A 25862-nucleotide genomic window follows, 5' to 3' on the forward strand; every position below is an offset into this window, starting at 1 on the left:
AGAGTTCAGGATCTGTTAAAGTTACATTAAAGAAAAACTAAAAGAGTCCTGAAGTTATACCACATCTCACATTTTTCTGCTTAGAATGATGAATGATGGCTGAAAAACAATATTTTCAGAATTTCCCCTTGACGTCCCCATACGCACACTCTGTAGAGAGCTGAATATTGCTGGATGCCTTCGCCTCCTTAAAACAGAAAGACTGCAGCTCATAATTTTGGTCAGATTTACTCTTCATGACATAACATTTGGATTTTTCTCATTGTGCTTCCAATGCATTTCGTATCCATTGGAAACATTGAAAAGTATCTCGAATCTAAATTGAGCTGAAATGGTTTCCTGTGCCTTCACTTCTTAATCCGTTGGCCACTGTATTCATAGCTTTACTCAGATTGTTCACTTTAGTCTGATAAAACTGATACCTTGTTTTTTCGTTTGGTTGGACTCTAAATCTGTTAATATTTTTTTACTGATACCAAGAGAAGTCTAGCAGGTTCCCTTTAATAGGTGTTAAACAGGGAAAAACCATCCATGTGATCAAACTGGTCTTGTGCTCTGGAGCTCTGTCAGCAGTCTGACTGAATGGCAGCAAACCGACTGAGCTGTGAATGATTCCTTATTTTTCAGGCTGTTTAGGAATCCCAGAGGTTTCCTGTTTTTATCTCTTCTGTAGTCCTAGTTTAATTGAATTACCTGGGTTTTTTTTTCCCCTAAATATTTGACAATTGAGAAAACACTAACAACAGGAAGAGGCATGTGGATCTTCAGGAATCTCTAGGCGTGTGAATTTTAAACGGAGAACTGGAGGCACAAAGACAGCCACGTTGTCAAAGCTAATTCTCTGTTTTGTGTCAAGAAAGGACTGGATGAGATGGTCATATGATTTTGGTACTAGCAATCAGACCAACCTATACAAACACACAGGAGTACCCAGTTCAGTGCCCATGATCTTTACAGGACCAGCATTTTCTTTGGGAAAAACACTGGTGATAGAAAAGGGTGATTGTCAAAGTGGTAACCATAATACACCATGCCCTACAGTATGGTTATATTCTAAAGGAAGAAAATCTACAATCCTACAGCTCTGCTTCAGGGTGTATCCCAACTGCTGCCCATTGCTTGCTCAGTTAGGCTCCAGCTTCCCTTGTCCCTGAATTGGATAAACTATTTAGAAAATGGATGGATTTGTTATAGCTGTATTGTGGTTATTATATCATTTCAGTACAGTATATCTGAAATACACTACAAACAAAGATCTTGTATTTAAACATATCACATACTTCAGAAGATTTCTTTTTTATATGACCAATAGTCGAGGTTTGTCAAAGAATCTGGAGAATATTTCGGCGTTGACGGTACTGATGAGACGTGGTTTGTTCTCGGAAAATATTCGAGAAGTAAGAAGGATCGATAGGACATAAACACCAGATGGCGCTATGAACAAACTAATTTCGTATGAGGAAAGTGTAGGTAGAAATGGATAAATAAAATATTTACATCGACTATTCGTGAAGAGTCTACAAAGCTTTTTTTAAGAAATGCAAGTAGTAGCAGGTACTAGTCATGTAACTTCATTTTCTCTCATGCAGAGTTTCTGAAAACAAATTCAGTCAGTTTTCTTGGTTTTAAAAGATTAGTGGGCTGGAGATAACTCTAGCATACAGTACTGTACAGTCAGGCTCATTAAAAGTTGATCATTTTATTAAGAGAGGGCGATGGAAATATATTTAAAGCCAAAACATGTATCAGAAACAGAATGTGAGACACTTGAAACATTACAGATGGAGGCAACAGGTGTTTTTCATAACACAAACATGACCTTCCACTACTTTGAACAAAGTACTGTATATCAGCTGCCAAGACATACTGTAAACCTGACCTGCATTAAATTTAAAAGAAATAAAAGCAAATAAACTGGTCTAAGACATGCTAGAATACTATTAATTCTTCTATAACTACATTTTCACAAACAATCATGTGTTCAGTGTGACATTTACCGTCAAAAAATTATACAGTGCTGCTAACACGAACAACTATTATCTGCTAGGCAGAAGCCTTTACCCAGGTTAACACTTAATATGTATTGTATATAACGCCATGCAAATATATTTACCCACTTCCAATTCTGACCAGTTTTATTGAATTATAAGAGAGATATTTTAGTGGTTAGTATCCTTTCCCCTAGGGGGTGCTCCACATTCCAACGTCCTAGCTTGATTGCTGTATTATGCCCAGTTGTTAAGAATCAGTGTTGATATACAAGGCTAGAGCTGCCGATGTTCAGGGCTCGGCGTTAGGACATGGATGTCCGGAAGCTTGCGGAGTCGTCTGGGGGCACAGGCCTTGGTATCACGCTCCCTGAGCCCGGGGATCTGGAGGACTGTTCCTGATTTCCCTGTGTCTGTCTGGTTGGATGGATCGCCCGGTTTAGGATTATGGGACTGCGCTCTGACTTACCCCCATGGATTCGCTTGTACCTGGATGCCTTGTTTTCACCGGTTCACCGGCGCACCTGTTGTCACTGAGCACTGCCTTCGCGAATAAACCCTTGTGTGTTTTCCCTGATGTCCTGCTGTTTGTCTCGGGTTACATCGCACCGCGTAGGGTCTAATCGGAAAGCCGAGGCCCATTCGTGACAGAATACACATTTTTCTAAAGTGAATATATTTGATTACTCCGGTACTTCTATATGTGGAAAAAGCTTCTGCAAAGAAAAATAAAAACAGCTTAAATATGTTTATTGTATAAGTTTTCACACCCTTTGCTATAGCAAACCTTAATTACTGTAGTTCTGATGCACAAAACTACTCTGCCAAGTTAAATAGTTGAGTGGCCTGTGTGTGCAAAATGGTGGTTCACCATAAATACGATGGTCTTTGTAAGGTCCCTTAGTTGGGTTGAGCATTTCTAACAATCTCAACAATGAAAACCATAATAGTGTTAAACAGTGTTTGTGTATTGTGTAAATACTTGTATCATTAAATATTTGTATATTTATTACTCCAAAACGTTTCTGGGCTAGGAACAAAATAGTGTTCCTATAAATGGCGGCACTACATAAAGCACCACGCTCAAGAGCTCACTGCAGCATCCCACCTGGGATTCAAACCCACAAACCTCTGATTCAAAGTCCAGAGTCCTGACCACTTATCACATGCAATTAGCACAGTCTTGTTTTCTCTTAAAAGACCAGAATAGGTGAGTGTTGATCCACTGGAAAATCACAGAGACATCTAGGGGAACCAGGTCATTTAATGAAGGCAAATCACAGTTCGCGATTAAATGAAAGTCAGTCAGTCACTCAGAAGGGGAAGGGTCAGAACAGGACGGCTCCAAGAGCCAGAAACATTGACATACAGTCCCAAGACCAAATATTTAATCTGTCTCAGTGTGGACAACTGGAACACGTCCAGGACGCTGGATTTCATCATACTGCCACCCCAAACTTACCAGGGGACTTTACTCTGGTTAATGATTGTATTAAACAAATTAAACTTCCCTAGAAAACAGCATCCTTCTTGGTTACTTTAGATTACCATACAGGACTGTTTCATAGGTCTGTGAAACACAGGAGCTGGAGACTCTGTTACACTTCCTAGACAGAAATAAAGAACTTAACTTAAACAATTAATTTAAATAATTTTCAACTAGTAATGTATAGGTCCCTTTAATCAAACCTTCATTCCAATATCAAAAGAATCTTTAATCATTTAGTCACTTAATGTTTTTATTTTTAAAATAAGCTTGACAATACTGTTATGCAAACAGTACTTTTTCAAAGCTAGTACATATATCTCAGAAAAAATATATATGACAGCATTCCATAAAAAATGAACAAACATCATATCTTGTTTTCAACTTTATTCTAACAATCGCCTCGCATCCCAGAGTGGAATAGACAACAGTTTTACATTTAAGATAATTTTATTTCATAAATAGTAACAATGAACAAGAAACAGCCATAAATACCCATTTACACATTGTAAAATTCCTCTTTATTACAAAGTACAGAATATATAAATGCACTTGAGACAATTATAGAGTTTTCAGTTTAGAGTTTGTTGGATTCTGGAAGTTGTTGCTATTGGTATATGTTAATTAATTCGGTATAATAAAAAATGATGTGTAAATGGCCATAAAGAGTTTTTATAGATTCCCATTTCAAATCAAGTTTTTTATTTGACAGGACAATATGAAAGTAACCCTACCTGGTCTTTATTTCCTTTTTTGCATTAAACTTCTCAGAGCATAGCAACACCCTCAACTGTTTTCACATAGTAAAGCTAAATGATACATGTTTCTTTTATTTGAACACACTAGTGTCATAGTGTCCCTTTAACGTATTGTAGGCAGCAAAATGTACAAGGCAGATTAATATATTACAAGCCAAGTGAGTGCTGGGTATTTACACATAGATTTGTAAGATTATATAGTATTGCTAATTCCAGAATACACATGTAGCCTCTGCAACAGCAAGAAAGCATAAAACAGGTTCCTGTTTTAATCTACAGTAGCTTCTAAGGAATAGTTCAGTACAGCAGGGTGTAGCTGTACTGGAATGAAGGTAAAAGCACTTGTACCTTATTATTTTCCTTTATTAAAACTCTATGGTTACCTAATCCGAGTAAATTACAAAAAGAAGGAAAAATACTTTGCAATAAGAAAAAGTACAAAGCAGATTCATCTATTGACAACCTGCTAACAGTATAAGGCTGTTATGCCTGAGGACAAAAAAAAAACACTTCAGTTTTGCATTTCTACTGTTGCAATTCACTATTTATGAACATACAGTAGAGCTGTTTGCATCCGCAAATGAAAGCAGTGTCATAAATCCTACTGTATGTATATAAGAGCCCTTGTCAATTTACTGTAAATGCCTAATCCTAATAACTGAAAGCTTGGAAATGAAGAGCATAATAAAACACACCCTCTCATCAGTAGCCCCAGTGCTAAATCCAGTAGAAGCCCCAGAACAAAAGTGATCACTCAGGACCTGATTGTCAGCTTTCATGCAATACCATTTGTAACTTACAGAATGGTAGACACAGTACCAGAATGTATCAGAATAATTCTTCATAAATCCAAACCACGTAAACACATAACCTGTATACTAAATTAGCCATGTGCAATACATATGCAATTATGTAAAACTCCTTTTTCCCCCATCTACATCAATAACATAATTTTGTCAAAATGTGATGGTTTGAGAGGTTGAACTTCAGCAAAAGTCCATCATAATGCATTGTTTTCAGCGTGGACAACTGGGTATGGAGATCATTAGAACACATACTAAAAATCCTCTGTGTGTGTTAAATGGGATTCTTAATGCTATTCTCTAAGGTAGTCTACTTAAAGTGCTTTAAAATATACTAGTGTTACCAAGTTCCATTGACAGGTTTCTTCACTTTTTCATATGTACAGTATAACATCCTGTCAGTGCTTCTGATCTTTATAAGGAGCTTTTAACTTTAACAGGGGTGAGAAAAGGAGACTCTGTTCTATTTGTCCGGTATCATTTATATTTTAATTTACAATAAAAACATTTAAAGCACCAGGATGGATCTTGAACCTAAGCTTACTTAAACTTAAGTTATAAACTTAAAAAATGATCAACTTCCAATAGAACTTTTGGTTCTATCAGTGCTTAGAGTTCAATGTGAACTTGATTCTCTTAATAAAAGAGCCCAAGAGAGTGTGATGGCTTGTGAGACTTGAACCTAGATTAAATCAGTGTGCAAACCACAATCCCAGTACTTGGTGGGGAATTTCCTTTACAAAAAAACAAAAAGAAACAAAAAGCATCTTGCAAAAAAGCCATAATACTGTGGATCAAAATTTAGATTTAACCCAAGCCTTAAACTGAATGGAGAACCGTAAGGATTCTGGAAAGGTTTAGTAAAATGAATATAAAGATAGAATTGCAAGTTGTGCTTTTGTACTTACACAGATCACAACAGCAGCTATTCAACCTATTTAATTTCTAGAGACCCTGGAAGAGGTGAACCATATTGTACATGCATGTACATCAAAGACATGCCTCACCAAAATGCCTATTTTTTAGTGCCGTAATCCTGGAGAGCGAACAACAGCTTCTTCACCAGCCAGACGACGGACTCGGATGCAGGTTTTACTGCCAGGCTTATGGAGGAGTGAGACACAATGCCGATCCCATTGCTGGCTCCACAGCTCCCAGGCCTGGCAGTGCACACACTGCGAGCTCCTGCAAACAGCCCTGGAGCTGACCTGCACATGTCAGGACATGGGACGGGCTCTCCTTTTCAGTCCTCAGCTCTCGCTTCCAGTTTACAGGGGACAGGTGACGATGTCATCTCTCGGGTTGATGAAGCTAGTGTAAGCCAAAGTGGGTAACGCTTTCCCCCAATTTCAGATTGGAACACTTGTGAAAACTATAAAGCAGCAGATAATACAGTAATTATGTCATGTTAAGGTATTTGCAAGATTTAGTATTAAAGCAGATGTTTTTTCCAGAAAGAAAACAAGGGGTTATAAAAACAAGTGTGGATAAAACTTTTTGTTTTCCAGTGTATAACATTTGGCACAATTTGTTTAAGGTTTGTGATGTTTTTCTTCCCAAAACTGCAAAGATAATATCTGAACAATGTAGAAAACACCTCCTGTGACGACTTACGGACATTAACATGCTATTATGTGAGTCTCGTCTATGCGTGACTTCTTTTAACATGCATAGTCCTCCCCTTTGCTCTTTTCACATTTGTGTTTTATTCAGCACTGGACAGGATTCTAAAGCGGGAACAGCTATCAGTAACATCAGGATCTGGGGCACTGATGAGAGCAGACAGAATGAACATAAAGCACAAGAGAGAAAAAAGTCTAGAACGCAAATATCAAAATACCTCTAATACACTGGATGGGAAAATCACAGTACAAGATGAACAAAAAAAGATGCTAATTGGTGAAACGGCATGGTCTGTTATCGTGGGCTTTATTTGAGATTGCATTTATAATAAGGCAAGAGCTACTGTACGTATTCAAATGATACTCTATATGATTCTTCAGGTCTTTAGCAGTACATTGTAAAACGCATGTAAAGATTGTTTTCAGATGCTTTCACTCTTTTCTGTTGGGATTATCACCCAATAAACAACCACTTCAGGGATCCTCCCCATGCATCTGCACCCTGACCTTCACAAGGATTCAGAAAGATTTTTCAGCATACTGTCTTCATTGTCACGTTCGAAAATACCATTCCATCTCCAAGCTATCAAAAGTCATAAAGTGTGCAAAGGCAATACTTCAGCAGTAGACAGCATCTGACGTCCTTTGTATTCTTACAGCACACCATTCACTCAAGAGATGGAACAGATGGCTGCATGATAGTATGATGTACATTTTCCAAAGCAGTTATCTTGAAAATGCACTTTTTCTCCTCCGTCACCAAATTATGTCCTTCTTTAAAGTAGAAAAGGGTAAACAATTCCCTCTCAACATACCCTTGGAGCTTACATACAAAATGCCTTACATGCAAGGCATTCTTGTCAGAAATATTTGAAAATTATTGAACCAACATTATCTAATGGAATAATTTAACTGAGCAGTGTGAGAAGACACCGTGTGCATTGAACACCATCAAATAACATACCAAAAACTTGTAAAGTTTATTTCTACTGTGGCCAACCAAATTTGAGTCTTTGGTCTATTCAGCATCCACCAACACCCTCAACCCAAAGACGTGTTTTTTAGCTGGTACATAAAAAAATATCTATTCTGCTTTGAATAATTTTGAGTTTTATTTGTAGCTTTGAGAAAATAAAAATGTACCTCATAAGCACTGAAAACTTTGACACTCTGGCCGCTTTCCCCTTCCCCCGACAACAGGGAGACAATATCTGTGAAATATCACAGTTTGCATTCGAGCAGCAACATTGCTTGTGTAAGAGCATTCGGCAACAATTTTTCAGGCTGTGTAATATAATATACAAGCCGGGTATAAGATAAGTTGAACTGCCTGTGATTACAGCAAGCCAAACCCTTCATTTGCAGTCTTGGAAATCTCAGCAATTTTATCTTGGCATCAGTTTCAAAATCACGTGGTAAAACCCCAAGGTTTCGGCATGGGTTCAAACCACATTGATTCCTCCTGTTGCTGAAGTCCTTTTGCTGCAGTATGAGGAGCTGCTGAGGTTCGCTGGATTGCCGTTCATGTAGGATGTTTTCAACTCCATCTGACAGGCTGCAATAGCTGCATTCAGTTCTACTTGTGCTCGGTGGACGACATAAAACATCAAGCCTATGCTTATCATTATCTGTTTGCAGAGGAAAGAAAATAAAACAGTTTTATACTGACTGTACAAAGTCCTAGGAATGAAAGAACAGGCTGTATTTCAGATAATGGTTTCATATTAAATAAATATGACAGAATAGGTCAAAGAACATATTATGTGGCGATCATAAACACCTCCCACTAGCACAAAACTAACATTCACTTACATTTGGGTGGATCTTTATTTCCCTGTTCTTGTACTGCTCACACTAAATACATTCACAAAACACTACGCAAACTTATGCAGCATCTGTTTAAGGACTCCAAGGGCTGCATCCTTTTGATGTTGAGTAAGAAGGGAATACTGGTCATGACACCTAGAGAGTGTAACACAAAATTCTTAGAGACAGGGAATTCCATTACTTCTATCTAAAATAGCCTAAGCTTAAGTCTTAATAAACAACATAAGGGCTGCAAGCATCCAAGTATGAAGTCTAAGACTCCTCACTCTGATTTTACTTCTGATCAGACAATCTTGTCTTAAAATCACGTCAGTAATGCCACCTCGTTCAATATTGTGCTGAGACTGATAACTGTGAACCCATTCCTAATACACAGGACAGCATTCAGCATTAACAAGTGCACTGCTTTTCAATAAACCCAGTCCAAATTTGCAATGAATATTGTTTATTTAGCCCTCCACCGACAGCAGAACCAATATTTTGTCAATTAACTCATTTTACAAATGCCCTTTCATTCAACAGAAACAACTCTAGTAATAAGACGAGTTAAAAAAATCGTTCAAGCTGTACTGTATTCTCGAAACTACTCCCGATTATGTTAAAAATATGTTTTAAAGCAAAACACTAGAAGACTAGTGGTTTCCTTCTTGCAAATGAGCTTAGTGAAGGAAAACAGCAGTGAAGAGACAGGAATAAAACTCCCACCAGCTAACAGAAAGTTTGCCAGTAGATCAGACACGATTCAGTGCAATCACCAAGGATGGTGAGAAAAAATACTGTTGTATTCTTCCAAAATTTATACAATAAGATTCTTGGACTATGCTCTATGACATATCAAATGAAGAATAACAGATAATATACATGCAGTAATAATAAATAATAATACTCTAATACTGCATGAATCAATAAGAAAAAAAATGTCCTTCCATTTGTTTATGTCTGTATTTTGGAGAAGCAAACAACATATTCATTGTCAAATTCACACACTGCAATATTTCTAGTTTTTGGAACAGTTCCACATTTCTCAATGGATAACATTTTATGGTTCCTCTTACCACTTTTAGTGTGTGTATTTGAAAGACACTTCAGAACTTTAGTGAACACAACCACAGCACAGTCAATAGCAGGAATGTATAGTAACTCAGCTTGTCCTGGGTGAATATTTAACAAATGATTTTATCTCAGGTTGTTACTGTTTGGTTGATGCCTTAATCAAAAGTGACTTGTGTTTATTAAAGTTAATGTATCAGCATTGTATTAATTTACACCCAATGATGTAATACTGTAGATAGCACAAAACCTCGATTATGGTTTATCGTATTCAACTGCTAGATTCCTGACCCTGAAACCATAAACTAAAGTCAGTGTTTTTTCACAGGTTAAGCTTTTGCAACCAGTGTTTTGCAAAACATGTTGGGAATGTTTCCACTTCATTCACATAAACTGGTTTCAGCAGAAACATGAACACTGGTTACACACGCCCAAATGGCATTTCACTCCCATAATGACATGTGTCTGAGAGACATGAGAAAAATGAAGACCAGACATACCTGCAGACTGAAAACCAAATACCCGCTGACGCTCTGCTCTGCAATGACATCTTCCATTGTCCGCAGTGTGGTCCCCAAGTAGGAGTTTAACAGCTGGGTGGGGAGCAGTCCAACTGAAGATGCCACAAGGTAGTTTGGCAAGGACACGTCTGTGATCTGTGTGACAGAGCAGCACGCACGTGTAAGGCATGTACTGTACAGTGACCCACAAGGCTTACAACTTCAATCCCAAATGAGATCTTTGGCAAAGCAGTTAATTAACACGTTACCACAAGCCTTTTATTAGGGAACAAAAAGGTAACGTATTTAGGAATTCGGACTGAGCTTCACTGACGTCTCGGCTGCTGTAGTTCTTTACTGTACAAACTGCCAGCATTGTATTGCACACAGAGGCCTGTTTGTAGCTCCCCAGTGTCTTCACTGCTGAACCGGGGACTTTGTCCTGAAGAAAAAACTAATTTTACTTTAGTTAGCTCCAATCACATTACACAGAAAGCCTCTCGTGTTTTTATTAGATACCGCTTTAATTCTGTTGAAGAGACCGTTCTCTTGTTTTCTTACATTTTAAAGCCCTTTTTTCCTCAGAAGCACAGTCTTCCCACCCAAGACTGGCAGTTTTGCTGCAGTGAGAGAACAAGCACCAAGCTTAGCAAGGAGAGCTTTGTTTCCTTTACTTTATTAAAGAAAACAAAGGCAACTAAAGAGTTCCTTCCTCCACAATGGACAAATGAATCCTATAATAGAGTTATAATTCTATTATTAAACAATATTCTCAAATTAAAATTAAAAGTTTCAATAAAAAAATTAATTCTGATGTAATTGTGCCATAAATTCAAAGGTTTTATCAGAAACAAACTCATTCTCTATTATTAACAGGTGAGAACTAAAGGCAGCTGTACTACAGATAATGCCCTTGTGTAGAAATGACCCTGGCCATTATTCTGAATTTTAAACACACCTGTTGCACATGACATGACAAATAACTGCTGTACGTGACATTTCAGGCAACATTATCAGGAACAGTCTTTTGTGGGAGTTACTCATAAACACCCATTCATGGTAATAACAAAGGGTGTCCAGACCTATACTCAAAGTGACCTATAGTCACTTCTTTAGCATTCTCCAGAAACAACTTCGCCCAACTCAACTGCGCTATTTCTCACATCTGTACACTTGCTGCAGTTCACAGTTCTGTCTACTGGGACATTTTTTCAGCTGCTTTTAAAACTGCCCTTGTGAAACCCTCACTCAATAAATCTCACTTTAATTTCTAAGTAACGCAAAGAACTATTTCACACCTTCCATTTACAGCTCATGTGCTTGAAAGAATAGTATTTAAAACGGTGGTGGCCAGTTTTATGGAGATAAAATCCAGTTGTGCAAGTTTACCTTACATCATCCTTGTGTAAAGACTTGGAAGATGTGAGCCCTGATCAATTTAATCAGTTCACTGGTTGAATTTAGTGAGAAATGCCAATGTGTAAGGAGTACTCAAATTGCATACGTAGTTTTTTTAGATTTAAGTTGTAATTTTCTTACCATCTTTCCATCTTCATCTTAAGATAATTTCAGAGGGTCTTTTAGGAACTTTTTCTGAGCTGGTTTGCATCAAATTTAACAAACTGAAACGTTTCAGGAATGGACAGATAGACATGTGGTGTTCCTGAAGGATCCACTGTGGACCCTTGATTATTTTCTCAACATTAAGTTCTCCCACTTGTCAAAACCATTCATAAATATGGCACAAACCCTCAACCCTGCGGATTTTATAGAAAATTCTATTTCTAGTTGTAAAGTGGATGCATATTTACAGTAAAGCATATTTTACAGTTACATTAAAATAAGACTGAATGTAAAAATATTCTCAGCACTGAAGAGAATGACATATTTAATAAGACACATGGCGAGACTACAGCTTGAACTGGTCCATCATACGCGCATGCACACACAGGAAAGATTTAGAGGCACCAAGCTCTTCTGCAAGCATGTTGGTGGAAGACGGAAATAAACCAGAGCATGTGGCATAAACCCACACAAACCAGGCAAAATATGCAAACTCCATAATTACATGATGGGGAAAGTGCTCACCGCCAGAACTGAACCCAGGGCAAAAAAGCTGCAAGGAAGCAAAATCAGCCACAAACCCACAATCCACCCACATTATAGCATTAACTTTAAAACTTGTTTACTTGTATTTAAAGCACTGAACAGTCTGGCAGCTGATTATTTAGCGGAAAAACTCATTTTAAAACAAACACTATGATCTGCTGATGCTTGCTAGTGCTGTGTAAATCACAGAAGGAAGAGAACATCTTCTTGTTACAACTTCCCAGAGGGTGAGAAATTTAGCCCCTTCCATCAGAGATTCACCTGCAATCGGAATTGTTATGTTTGTTGTAATTTTTTATGCTTTTGTAAATATTATGGACATATTTCTTTTTATTCTAATCGATATTATATACAATGCTTGTAGTATTTTGACATCAGAGCCAAGTGTGAAACCTTAATCGGTAATCAGTAATTAAACAGTGTGCCAAAGATCACTTTAATAAGACTCGGCAGACTGAGCTCCCCTGAGCTAGTGACATTAACAGACTTTGCCAAGACTACTCTGTTGTACAAAACAGATCCTCAAAGTTCATCATGCAAATCCAGTATTATATATTGTTCTAAAAGGAATATAATGCAAAGAAAACCCAGAAAGCAAAAAAAAACCCTGTTTGATTCATTCCACTACATGTTTATGACTGAGTCACCGTTAACTTGATAGCTTATTCAGAGGTTGAGAAAGCAAAAGCCAAAATTTACTAAAACATTTTTGTATGTAAAGTACACTGAAATAAAAAAAAAACATTCTCCGTTTACTGAAGTGTTGTGTTCAACATTTGTGATGCTGTACCCAAGACTGTTCTTCTGTCCTTCATCACAGATTATTTAAGGGGGAAAGAGCTTCATTTACATTCAGAGGCAGTTCAGGCAACTCCAGCTTTCAAAATGTACGTATGATGAAAACAAGTACAACTGAGCCTCCTCTTCCTTTGACAGACACTGATGAAACTCTAAAATATACATTTTTGAAGCTTTGAAGCAGGATTTTCTAATTAAATGTGTGTTAAAGGAAGTCAAAACTATTCTTAAACAATGATGAGTTGAGTTCAGTTTCTGTCAAGGTATAGTTCAAAAAGCTCTTCCCAAAACACACAGAGGAGTGCTGGTTAACTGTGGTTTTATGTGAGGTTTAGGGTACCAATGGAGAAAAAATAACTAGAAATACATTGGGCCTCTGAGGACAAAAACTATTTTGATTAGATTCATTAAGAATCTGTAATGCATATCCAAAACATCAGCTTCATTTAATTTGAAGATGAGAGATCATACAGTATTTATAGTTTAATATTTTAACTATTTTTAAAGCTAAAATATTTAAAGGTTGTAGCTTTAGGTGTAGTAAAGTACACTATGTATAAAAAATATAAGTAACATATGTAACTTATTTTCTGTAAATCAGTGCATTTTGTCATGTTGAAATGCCTTTTTGTTATTTAATAACTTCGAAAAACACAGTGGAACATTATTTTTTTAAAGACGAATGTCCACGTGGTTTACATTGTACGGAAAATGAGCTGTCACAATGGATTAGAATTTGAGAAAAAGGAGTGCCAATCAGATAATTCTGCAAAGCTAATTTTCTCTTGCTGGAAAAATGCTTATTCCAGCATTCATTGATTATTTGACTCTGAAATGCAAAACATCATCAGAACAAAGAATGAAAAATGATTGCATTATGTGGGAAAAAATACAGTTCTGATATTGGTTTGCAAATAAACTCGGTGCACGGGCAGAAGTTCATCCAATGTGTCAAATCCAATTTCTGTATTTTTCAAAATATTTACAAATACAGTAGTTGCTTGTAGGACTAAACAAAGGATAAGTGTTTTTTTAGATGTCCCCTTTAAAATGGGTCTAAATAATGCAATAAATGGTTCAGGATATTCTTGCAGCCAAAAAAAAATATTATCAAAAGAAATCAGACTAACGTTTATTTTAGTGCATGCCATGCCTTCAGATTTTTAAATCATCCTTTTGACTTTAGTGGTAAGGCTCTTTTACCTTCCATGATCAAGGACTAAACTACAAGGTTAATTACAGTTTAGGCTTAAAACCTCATGATAATTAGTGATAAGACATAAGAACATACATACTTATGCAAAGCCTTTAAAACATTTGGATTATAAATATTTTTTTCTAATGGATGCAATGAGTTAACTTCTCAACTCTTAAAACCTGTAAAGAATCCACACGCAATCAATTGCTCCTGTATCTTGATTTCACCCAGTTCAAAACCTGGAGATCACTGCTGCCAAGAACCAACTATGCTGTCTTTGCAGTACAAGGTTTTGAATTACTCCGTTAATGCAGTGATTTCTGCTGTAGCATACATCACCCAGAAAGCTGAGATGCCACTTATGTAAAGACAAATGTACTTTGTAAAATCAGATTAAAGTTAATGCCAAATAAAACCATAAAAGATGTATAGAAAATAAAAAAAAACTCACAGTCAACTCAAGTGAAACTGCAGGTATGAAAACTGAAGCCATAACCTGATATCGCATTGAAATGAAACATACAGCTCCTTAAAGAAAAATAAATCTCCCTTATCAGGCTGGTTGACATACAGTAGGATGCATTTTGTAACGAAGAGAACAATCTCTGAACAAACATGTCTAAAAAACCTAACACAAATTAGTTCCTCACAACACCGTAACATTTCCAGACGGAGCCAAACGGCCATTACTAACAATATACAGTAAAAAATGACTATATGGAAAGTACTGTTTTTAAGACTCGGATAATTACATTTCCCATGAGCCTTTTTCTACCACTAACAATCTGTCTTAATTATTTTCTGTACTTTATGGGTGCTATGTCTTAAATAAAGCTCGGTAAGAGCCTTTTCTCTATCCATTACTTTTTAGTTTATTCAAACAGCCGCTTTCCAGAGAGAAATCTCTGTGAAACAGAGATTTGATTACTTGCTGTCTCTGCATTTTCGCAAGGCACAATATTTTCAACATTGCAGTGTCGTGAATGTTCTGTTTAATTAATCTAAATTAATAATTTCTTCAATTTTTATCTGCCTAAATCAGTATTTCTAAATGAAGGAGAGCAGAAAGGTCCCTCCAATCCGCCAAACCATCAAGCCACACACATTAATAACCTGTAAGTTCTACAGCAGCATACAGGAGGTTCAGTGCAAACTGGACATCACCATCAGTACCCTCAATGACATCAACACAAGCCTGCAGATGCTCAGAAGTTGTTGGCTCCGAACGATTAATCCCACTGTTACTACCAATGGCGCACAACCTATTGAGCACCACCACATGGGGAGTTTGATCACACAGATGTGACCCTGACATAAAAGGGTAAAACCTGAATCATAGAGCACAACCTCCATTTGGAGTAGCACTTTTATCATTTGAGCCACTTAAGGTTTTAACAATAAATTAGTTTAGCTGAATAGGAGTATAAAATAAATTTACACTGACTGTAAAAATATGCCGGGACTATTGACTCAGACGCTTAATTCAGTTTGCACTTGCTATTTATATAGCACTGGTCACGTCACCTTTGGCTTCAGCTGGTGTGCTGTATCCTGCCCGACTTCTTTACCTCTCAAAGCAGTAAGAAGATAGAGGTCCCACTAATCCACTCAAAAAATACATGAAAATAAGTTTGCAGTAATACACATGATGTAATCCCACAGGAAATCATCCAAAACATTGGATGAAAATTGTTAGTAAACGAGTTCAGCTACTAAGGACAGCTTCTCACGTTCTGCCTATAATTTCATGGTGGATATGGAAACGAAATGGACTGTGGTGCCTGGATTTAGTTTTTTCAGCACCTTTCCTGCCAGTAATATACACCACTGCAGCACTGTGGAGATGAGGTTCTTGCACACAGAAAACCCAAGCCCAACAACAGCATTACTCGCAAAAACCTTTCCCTCCTCGAGCTAAACTGCTTTGGCGGTACAAATCATTTACCTGCCCAAAAGGCTACACCTCATTAACGCAAAAAGTACCCCTTAACTCCTCCTCCTCTGCTAGGACGTGTGCCAGCATACACGACAAAATAATGAGACCTGGAAGCAATGTAATGCAGAAGGGAAACATAAGACTCAAGGTATCCATGGCTACTGGACACATGGCACGAGTCATTGTGTAGACTACATTATTATCTCTTACCTTCTGCAGTTTAAAACCAATAGCCTTGTGTTATCACACATGTTTAGTATACTAATATAGAACATGCTGTAAAAGTCCAGTCAAGGCCAGTGCAATTCTGGTCAGATTTACCTCTATGAAGTCTTAACTCGATCGACCTCACCTTTTACTAATTTCATCCGTTATGCCAGACAAATATTGCATAAGGATACAGTCAGGAGCCTATTGGATTGGAAATAAGTATGTCATCTCTGCAATATAGCTTCCTGCAATAGACATCGATGGGAACACATTTATTCACTAATTTTCACTTCTTAGATCGAATGTTTGACAAAAAAAATCATAAAACCATAGACATTTTAACAGTGAAATCTTGTCTCATGGGGAACTTTGTCTTCCTTTTACTCTTTCATTTCATTGTAAACTTAACAGATAAAACCTATAGCCTCATAAGTAGGAATGACCTGTGTTTAATTAATCAGACAGTACTGGGGGCTGAGAAAGCTCTGCTCTCATAGAATCAACACACAAAAGGTACTACAGCCTAAATGCCTCACAGTAATGCTACTTCACAAATTTTAATTTAATTTATTTTATAAAAGGTCCTGTTCCGTGAGTTCTTTTATCCAGCATCCATTCAATTAACTCTGTAGTTCATGCAGAAGGACTTAAAAATAAGTTCTCAGGACTATGTTTATGCATGAGGAATACACAAGACATTTTGCAGATCTGGTTGGTTTTCAGATGTACTGTAACATTCTCATTCTGTATTTTTGTCCAGGCAGACTGACAGGGTTCTGCTTCATTATTAGCATGCATGTGCATTTATGTACATTATTTCAGCTGCTTGGCAAATCCTGTTTTTTTTTTGTTGATTTGCAAAAAAGAAAATGACATCCCCACTTGTCCCGTGCAGCCTGTTAAACTGGTTTGGTGCTTTTTCTCAGTAGTGCCAAATGTGATTAGCGTTAGCTATGAGTGCCAGACTGCTCTGTCTTATGTTCAGAGCATGTGGTGAAACAGAATGGAATCAAACCCACGTTTATCATGCTAGACATCAGATTACCATTATCCTTCTGATAATATAATTATTAATATTATCATTGCAGCAAAATCCTTAAGTATCATTGTGAATCACTGTAATGTGCAAATAATACAAAAAATAATCTGAATACAATTAAAACATATCCACAAAATGGCCAATAGCTCAAAGCATAATCTTTAAATAAACTTAAAAGGTTAGCTTAATTTACAGCTCAAGCAAATATGAAATATTTTAGAGCTATATTTAAGCAGAAATCCTCATATTTCAAGTGTACCCAATCCCCGGGTTATGTAAGAGTTCAGTTCCTCGAAACTTATGTCATTTGGAAGTGAACCCTGTTTAGCTGCTGCATGAACACATCTAGATAATGACCATCAAGCTACTGCACGGCCCTGCCTGTGAGGAAGAACAGGAGAGCAGGACTGCAGGCTCACCAAAGGGTTACTGTCCTTTAAAGTGGAACTGCAGTCCCAGTTTCTCAGACTGATGATTAAATCTGGTCAAAATAAATCAATTGACCATCTTGTGCAAAATCATGCACTTTGTGAAAGTATCGTACGGGTGACATATTGTCGCAGGCAGACGAGAAACCACTGGCCTCTCTGTGGGCAAAAGAGAGAGCCTGTGCGAACCGTAATGTGAAACAGCCCTTCATGCTCACTAGTCACTGTGAGCAAATAAGAAACATGGTCTCCTAACAACGATAATCCTTTTTTGTCTTTTTGAACTCAAACAATGCTACACTGTTTATCACTATCCTTTTCCAAGGGGTATTCAACTAGCCAAGAGATGGGTAATAAACACAGGCACTGATGCTGGGCCCATCGACAAGTTTCTCAACCAGATTCACTATGATGTACAATTAAATAAGCACAGGTTCTTCAGCAGACATTTCACCCCAGAAATGTTTGAACATGATCTGCAGGCTGAGTTATCAAGTAGTATTTGTTGGCAAAACCATCTCAAAGTGAATATGTTGAACTGAGTTAAACTGCATTCATTCAAATCAACTTCAGACGATAATTTCTAGCGGGACTTGCGGCACTTTCTTTTCGGAGTAATTTACCAGCAAGATAACCACCAATATAAATAACAGAGCACTAGAGCAAAGCAAGAAAATGTATATGAGTGTATTTTAGTTGGTTGGCAGGTTTCTCTTCTTCTGAAAAACTTAGATAAAGTATTTAAAAAACATGTCGCCTTGTACAGCATGTGTCGGTTTCATGAAAACACTAAAAAAATAAAATTAAATAAAACGTTTCTAATGTAATAGGGCCACATTCGCATCACTGTTGCCTCATTCTGAACCGCAGACAGTGACAGCGATGTGGCGCTACGTATACCTGAAATCTCATCTCTCCTGTGATGTAAATTGGAAGTTATACATATTACTGTGCTGCGGTAGCTTCAAGGGGGTTTGAAATGCACTCATCATTGCCGATTCATAGTAACCCCGAAATGTAAAAACAGCAATGCAGTTCCCCTTCAATGGTTGACAGGCTTGTGTCCAGATCACCGAGGGGAATAGAGGGCAAGAGAGAGAATGTGGCAGCAGCTCGTAGCCCAATCCAGTTCAACCTTTGTATCCTTATGGGGAAATCTGTTATATGGCGGAAGAGCTACACAGCAACACAACAAAAAACAAACATCAGCAACAAAGAAGACAGTACAACACTGCTAAGGGAGATAAGAGAGTTATTTTCCATTGTTTGAGAGTGAGATTGCAGAGGGGAATAAAAGCTTTCCTGTGTCTTTTACCAGTATACCCAGGAACACAGAGGCAACTCCCAGATGGGCGCAGTGTGGATTCACAGCGGAGGGGGTGAACCACACACTCCATAATGCTCTTGACCTTCTTTAGAACACTGTTTGTACAGGGCATTTACAGTAAGTCGGTTTGATCTGCCACAGTGATTGTGCTGTTTTGCTTTTTCCAAATTAACTGCAGTTGCCAAACCAACAAATAAGACAGCATGTTAAAACACTGTCAATAAATGATTCATGGAGAACTGTTAAAAAAGTTTTGGCTACCTTAAAGTAGCTGGGTTTCCCAAGGGGAAAATAAAAAGTTTCTGTTAAACTTTTCTAAATTGTGATTTCCTGGGTCCTTTAATAAGCTGACCAGGGCTGTGTCATCAGCAGATGCAATAAGATGCGTTTCTGTGTGTTCTTACAATGGTCAGTGTGCAATATGAAACGAACACTGGGGGGAAAGACACAGCCCTGTGGTGACCCAGTGGTGAATGTCAGATAACCATTTCCCCGATGAGACCTGTCTGGTAAGACGTCTAGGTCCCACCTTATCAAGTAACTGTTTAATCTGAAGTTCCTTGATAGGTTCTGTGCTGCCAACAGAGGTTGTATTATATTGTAAGCAAAGCAAAAAAAATAACCAATACGATTCTTACAAAAGTCTATGCTTCATCAAGATGCTGATACACTGCATTTAAAAATAGTATTTTAAAAGTATTGCATTGTCTACTCTTTTCTCTGAATGCAAACTGCAGGCTGTTGATAAGGTTCTGTGTGCTCTTGGTCTTAGAGGAAGAAACCTTACCCTGTTCACATAAGGGAAAGATACGAAATAACAATGAATGGAAAAAAATGTTTTTTAAACCCTATAATTACAATAATTCACCACCAGTATTGTATCCAAGAGAACAGTGTGAATAAGAATCCCAATGCGCACATACATATGGCAAATAAACTCCCCCCTCTCTCATACACTTAAACAAATGCATTTTAGCATTTGCCTACACTGTATACCATTTGTGCTTAATAATTAAAAATAAAACACAGGTTGACCAAAAATGGGAGATGCTGTTTAGGAGAAATCTCATTTAAAACGGTACCGATTTCTGAAAGCCTTCTTTCTTCCAAAAGGCTCAATATACTGAAACGTTCACATCAGGTTAGGTTTATCAGCTTTAATTCAGTGTTCCTGCTTGGGACTGCTTTATTGATTTGAATGGTCGTTCGCAATGGAGCAATTTTTGTTAACCGATGTAAAATATTTGTTTGACTACTTCAGGCAAGAGAGTCACGTGCAGATCCGTTACAGCAGTACGGCTGACCTCAAGAAATTATTGAAGTGGGGTTGGTGATGGCTTCCAACTTGTGTTATTACATCAAACTGTTCTTCTTATCATTAACAGACATGGCTGTTGAGCACAATCCATTTATTTTCCATTTTTGGAAAAATAATGGAACCCAAATGTAGCGATTTCTTGCACTTGCACAGCACCTTTTCTCCAGGGGGGGTGTTCTACGGGCTTCTGTGAAGTTGCCTCCCTCTGCAAACAGAGCAATCAGCGAAACCCACCAGGTCTGTCTGTGCTGGTGGCGTTTCGGAGATACAAGGTCACTCAGCCCCCCTCCTGCAAACAGCTCGGGTGAACTGAGCCTGTCTCATTCGTTTGGTGCTTTGTGACATTGAAAACAGCATTTGTGCTGCTTTCCTACCCAAGTAATAGCACCTTCTAGCCTTCACGGGTGATATCTCTCAGCCTGTGAAGTTGCCTCTCCGATACACGTTGCTTAAACAAGGAGAATTTCCAAAATACATCATTTTTATTGTGAAATGTATGCCTATTTTATTGGTTTGTTACAGTGCACAATAATGTCTGAGTTTATGACCATTCAGTGCTTTGGTTTCCCTCGAGGCAGTTTGTAGCCCATCTATATGGTTGGTTAAGGCCACACAGCTTGCTGGGCTGTGTCAGTCTGTCTGTGGGCTGGTATGCTTTTGTGGTACACATTCTAAACTGGCTGTGGTTAGGAAGGTGGTCTGTGGCTTAACAGTGAATGCACTAATAGAGGAGTAGTCCAGGACAGTGACAGCACTGTCCACCACACACCTGCCCAGACCTGAACTGTAAGTGAACCCTCCCAGAGAGTCCCCTCTTAACCATGCCATTTACACTAAGAACTCCTACCCATTTCTCTTCACCTCACTGTCGCGACTGCGTTTCAAAACAAAGCAACAAAACAACATTGGAGGAAAGATGTGGTACAGTCTGACTCTGCACATGTACTGTATGAGGGTTCCCCTGTGTGCTGTTGCAGTGCACCAGTGCTTGCACTGAGGTCACCACAGACATGCACATTTCCCTGGTACAGGAAGTGGCAGATCTCCCTATGGGGACTGTGGAAAATGTCTTTAACGTAATACGGGGGAATATAGACTACAGGGACTCCCTATTTGTTTTTTTGGTGCCGTTGAAACCAGCATTTGTTTGTTTTTGGATTGCATATTTTAAAGGATTAGTATTAGGAAATGAATGCAAATACTCAAATGAAAAGACCGTGCTTGCATCAAGGTGTTCTGTTGTGGTGTTTTGTGCGCCACTTACATGTGCATGTAGAAAAGTTCGGGTATTATAGAAAAAGTAAACTGCATTTTAAAACAAATCAGCAAAACAACGTTGGAAGTGAAACCTCACAAATGTCGACTATTTCAATGGTTCTGAATGAAAGAACAAGCATTCCATTGGTCAAAACGTTGTCTGAAATGTTGGAAAGGATGTCTTCCACATGTTCTTCTAATTAGCAATTGTTTTTATAATATATTTGGGTAAATTAGTCATTTGTCAAAAAATAGGTACTTGCATCATTTCAATTTCAATCATAGAATATCTGACCGCATTGCATAAATGTCACTTGTATTACAGTCCTCATCTCTCTCAGCTTGCAAATCACTGAATCCTGTAATGAAGTAAAATGATGAGGAATGAGGATACATTGCTGATCACAGAGCAGCTACATTTTGTTCTAGACATAATATCCATCTTGAAACAAGGTGGTGCCAACCACTCCTTTGAAGCAGACATCATATGAAACAGCCATGAAACACAAATACCTGTACATAATACCATACATATACATATTAGAAAACTTGAGATTTCAATACCTGAATAATTCTACTGAAACAAAAATGTTAATATATTACAAAACACTACTTGATTTTAAAATCATACACCACCCCCAGCTGAAAGATGATATAATGGTGCAGTCACAATAAGAAGTAATAACTTAATATGAGTAAACAAAACAGCCTAATATCTCAGGAACTGAAAAGGCACAAACGCTACTTTCAACAGCATAAACATAGCACAGAAATATGTTAGGAGTCACTGTTTGTGGTGTTGCAGGGGAAGCAACCTCACAGAGCTTTTCCAAAGTGCCTTTAAAAAACAGAGGACTCACTGTTCTTCACCACTGAAGTGCAGGGCACCACACAGAAAGGTGAAGGCATTTTTCACTACATCGCCAATTCCGTAAAGAGGAAAATCTCAGAGAGAGAAACCAAACAAGCTTAATCTAATCAAACTAGAATTATCTGATCTTTGATTAGAATGACCCAGTCAGGAGCTCAGCCAATGCATGAAATTTCCATACTACGTGCAAAAAATAGTATATCTGAATATAATCTAATCAAGCTAGAAATATCTTATGATCTTTGATAATGGGCTCAGCCAGAACATGAAGCATGCATACTTTGTGCAAAATTAATAAATTATAAAACAAACAAGTCATAGGGAATTAAAGTGTTTGCAGGAATTAATTTTGACTATCACTCTTCTATCAGAGAAAACACTGCAAACTAATTTAAACTAGTCTCCATAGGAAAAATATAATAATCAAGGATATAGCAGGTGTTAAAATACATCCAAGATCCTAACACAATCATGTTTGGGTTTAGCAAATATGAAAATGTTCTTGCAGGGTCATGTACTGTAATTCAAGTTCAAACAGCAAAAAGAAACATTCCTCTAGAGTTTAAGATATTGGAGGAAAATGAACTAATGGTCTCCACTCCACCAACATCTCTGGCATACAGTCTGCAATTAAGCTTCAAATAATTAACAGAAATTGTACCTCAGGGAGTGGAATGCACCTAAACAAGTCCCCCGCCCCCAGACATAGCTTATGAAGCAGGTATTGTGTATACACCCCAGTTAAGGGTCTCCTAACTAGTAACTGGTTTCTCAACAAAAGTGTCATCCATTAGCTCTTGAGGCCTTGTGTTTTTGGTGAGCAATGATTCTAGCCATCCCACCCAAGATGCATGGAAATAATTCAAAATAAATCAGTGTATCAAAAGTATGGTAGAGGGTTAAATCATTAAAAAAAGAAAACAATATTTAACGGTCTACTTTGTCATCATATTCTACATTGCTAACTTATTTCTTAAGCACACTGGGTGGGAAATTCACAAACTACTGTGGACAGTCAAAGCAGGAAAAGAAACACATAACAGACCAAGCAGAAAGCTTCATTAGCAAGCATTTGTCTTGCTCCTCTTGGGGGACCCTGTGTCAAGTTTCCTACCTATCAAACTACCAAACAATTTCTTTTGGCAAGTTGGGTTTCTCTACAAACACACGAGAAAGAGCAGACCCCCCAGTGCAATGAAGAAGCTTAACACTCACTGCCTGACACTAACACGACGCAACAGCTCAACAAGTACAATTGTTTCCCAAAAGGATCAGGATTCATGTCAATATATGAAACCTCTAGGAGCCTTCAAAGCCTTTAAAAAGTGGATAAGCCGCTACAGAAATCGGCGGGTTTAAACAAACCGCAGCGACAACAGTATTTCATAGCTACTTAACTCTGTGAGCCAGTTTGTGGAAAAGGGGTTTTAAAAATGTTAAGTACACGTAGTAACGGGATTCAGCTGAGGGAAGTTACGCAAATGACTCGTAGGTGATGCTGCATTAGTCACAGCTGCTGTGGTAGTGGGATGACTCCTCGTCGGCGTTGGTGTTCAAAGGTTGTCTTGGAAAAAGTACAACTTGCCAGAACCGTTAACCGTGTCGCTTCATCATACTGTGTTTACACGATCACCACAACTGCAGTAGTGCCGAGTTGAGCCCAGATATGAAGAATTTCCCCCCTCTTTTTAAGGTCCTCTTATCTGTCCTAAAGCCGTCTTTACTGCGTTACACATTAACACTGCCAATGAGATCAGGACCTAGTAAAGATGAATGTTATCACAGAACACGCGTTATCACATCACTTACTGAAAACACCGCATTTTGGAGTCCAAAGGGTATCGGCGTGAGTCTTGCTAAGGCAACGATTTTAAGTCCGCTCCCTCCTTCCACCACTCGGATGACCGCGCTCAGCTGGTCGTTGTTCTCGATCTTGGCCAAAACCCACTCGGTCAGGAGCTTCTTGCAGACCACATGGGCGACGAAAGTCCCTATCAAAACCCCGACTATCACCAGCCCCATGCCCAGGACGAAGCCGTACAGGTAGCCCGCGGCCACGTTGAGCAGGATGTAGCCCCAGCCGCAGGGGAAAGAGACCACGACCAGCCCGAGGATGAACAGCAGGGCTCCGACCAGGCTGTCCAAGCCCTCCAGCCAAACCAGCAAGTCCTTGAGGTACTGGCGCACCAGGGCCAGCGAGGAAAAGCACACAAGTGCCAGAATGAAGGCCAGCAGGGCGCTCTTGCAGCAGAAAGTCGTGAGGCAGCACGGGTTTCTGAACTCCCCGAAAAAACAGACCCCGGCTTCACCGCCGCCGTCGCCCTGCGAGTCCGGGTCGGGCTTCGCACCCGCGGCTCTCTCGTCGTAGCCGCTGCAGATCAAGATCTCCATCTTCTCGCAGTCCATCGCATCGGGGGCAGACCTCTGCAGCCAGCGGTTGACGACGAGCTGGCTTTTGCCGGCCGTGTGTTTCAGAGCTTTTACGAGGACCTGCAGAGCCGTCAGCGCCAGACTCCACATCTTGGACGACCGTCGCCTCGCCTGGATACGCTGAGGCAGCCCCGACTCCGGGGACCTGCTCAAATAAATGCTCCACCACAAACAGCCCGTCCGCTGCGTCTCTGGCAACCCCCTTTCTTTATGTTAACTTCATGCGGTCGTTGCTTTTACATGGGCATTATTGTGTATTACAGATCTTAAGACATACCCAAAAACTGTTAAAAAAAAAACCCAAATGTCCTAAGACCATAACTGGTGCACCACAAATCTTTATTAATTACATCGCGGAAGGCGATCATCAGCTACAGGCTAACCGATTATTAACACATTAATCCGCTCCTTTAGTTTCCTTTCCTGGACGATCTCCTTCTCGGGGAGACACGAATCGTGAATTATTCCAATCCAGGGGTGCGCGCTTCACATCTTCGTGCTGTTTCTCCGATGTGCAGACCTCCATAGTCTCCCTCTCTATCGCAATCCGACGCACCAAACAGATCGCCCCAGGACCATTGGGACGAACAGAGTACTGAAAGTGCAAGAAGATGGGCTTGAAAAGAAAAATCCTGAGGATGTGGCAAATCACAGAGCTCTTCCAAGTTTATGAGTAGGTCGCCCCTGCTCCTTGTCACACGTCACCTCTTTTTGACCCTCGTTCCCATTTACTTCATGTCACTTATTCACGTCAGAGTCGCCCTCGAGTTGCGGCAGTTGTCTCCTGCTTGTAAAAAAAAAAAATAAATTTAATGAGCACAAAAGTTGTGATGCTCTGCTCCCTGCCTACAGTACCACCAGTGTCAGCTATTCAGAGCTGATGTTTGTTTTCCCAGAATCCCAAGTA

General features: G+C 38.8%; 1 protein-coding gene across 2 annotated transcripts; it reads right to left on the reverse strand.

Annotated features, from left to right (window-relative positions):
* Window positions 1-3846: 3846 nt before the first annotated feature.
* tmem64 (transmembrane protein 64) lies at window positions 3847-25856 on the reverse strand. 2 transcript variants are annotated; one of them, XM_015358064.2, is made up of 4 exons: window positions 25661-25856; window positions 24335-25550; window positions 10035-10190; window positions 3847-8285 (listed from the first exon to the last, which is right to left on the reverse strand). In XM_015358064.2, the coding sequence occupies exons 2-4, from the start codon at window positions 25043-25045 to the stop codon at window positions 8100-8102; spliced, it is 1053 nt and encodes a 350-aa protein (XP_015213550.2). In that variant the 5' UTR covers window positions 25046-25550; window positions 25661-25856; the 3' UTR covers window positions 3847-8099. The 2 variants fall into 2 exon arrangements, with proteins under 2 accessions (XP_015213550.2, XP_015213551.2); XM_015358065.2 differs by lacking the exons at window positions 3847-8285; window positions 25661-25856 and adding an exon at window positions 8471-8619 and having other exon boundaries at window positions 24335-25183.
* Window positions 25857-25862: the final 6 nt, after the last annotated feature.

This window comes from Lepisosteus oculatus, chromosome 10 (assembly GCF_040954835.1).
Source record: "Lepisosteus oculatus isolate fLepOcu1 chromosome 10, fLepOcu1.hap2, whole genome shotgun sequence".
Lineage (NCBI taxonomy): Eukaryota > Metazoa > Chordata > Actinopteri > Semionotiformes > Lepisosteidae > Lepisosteus > Lepisosteus oculatus.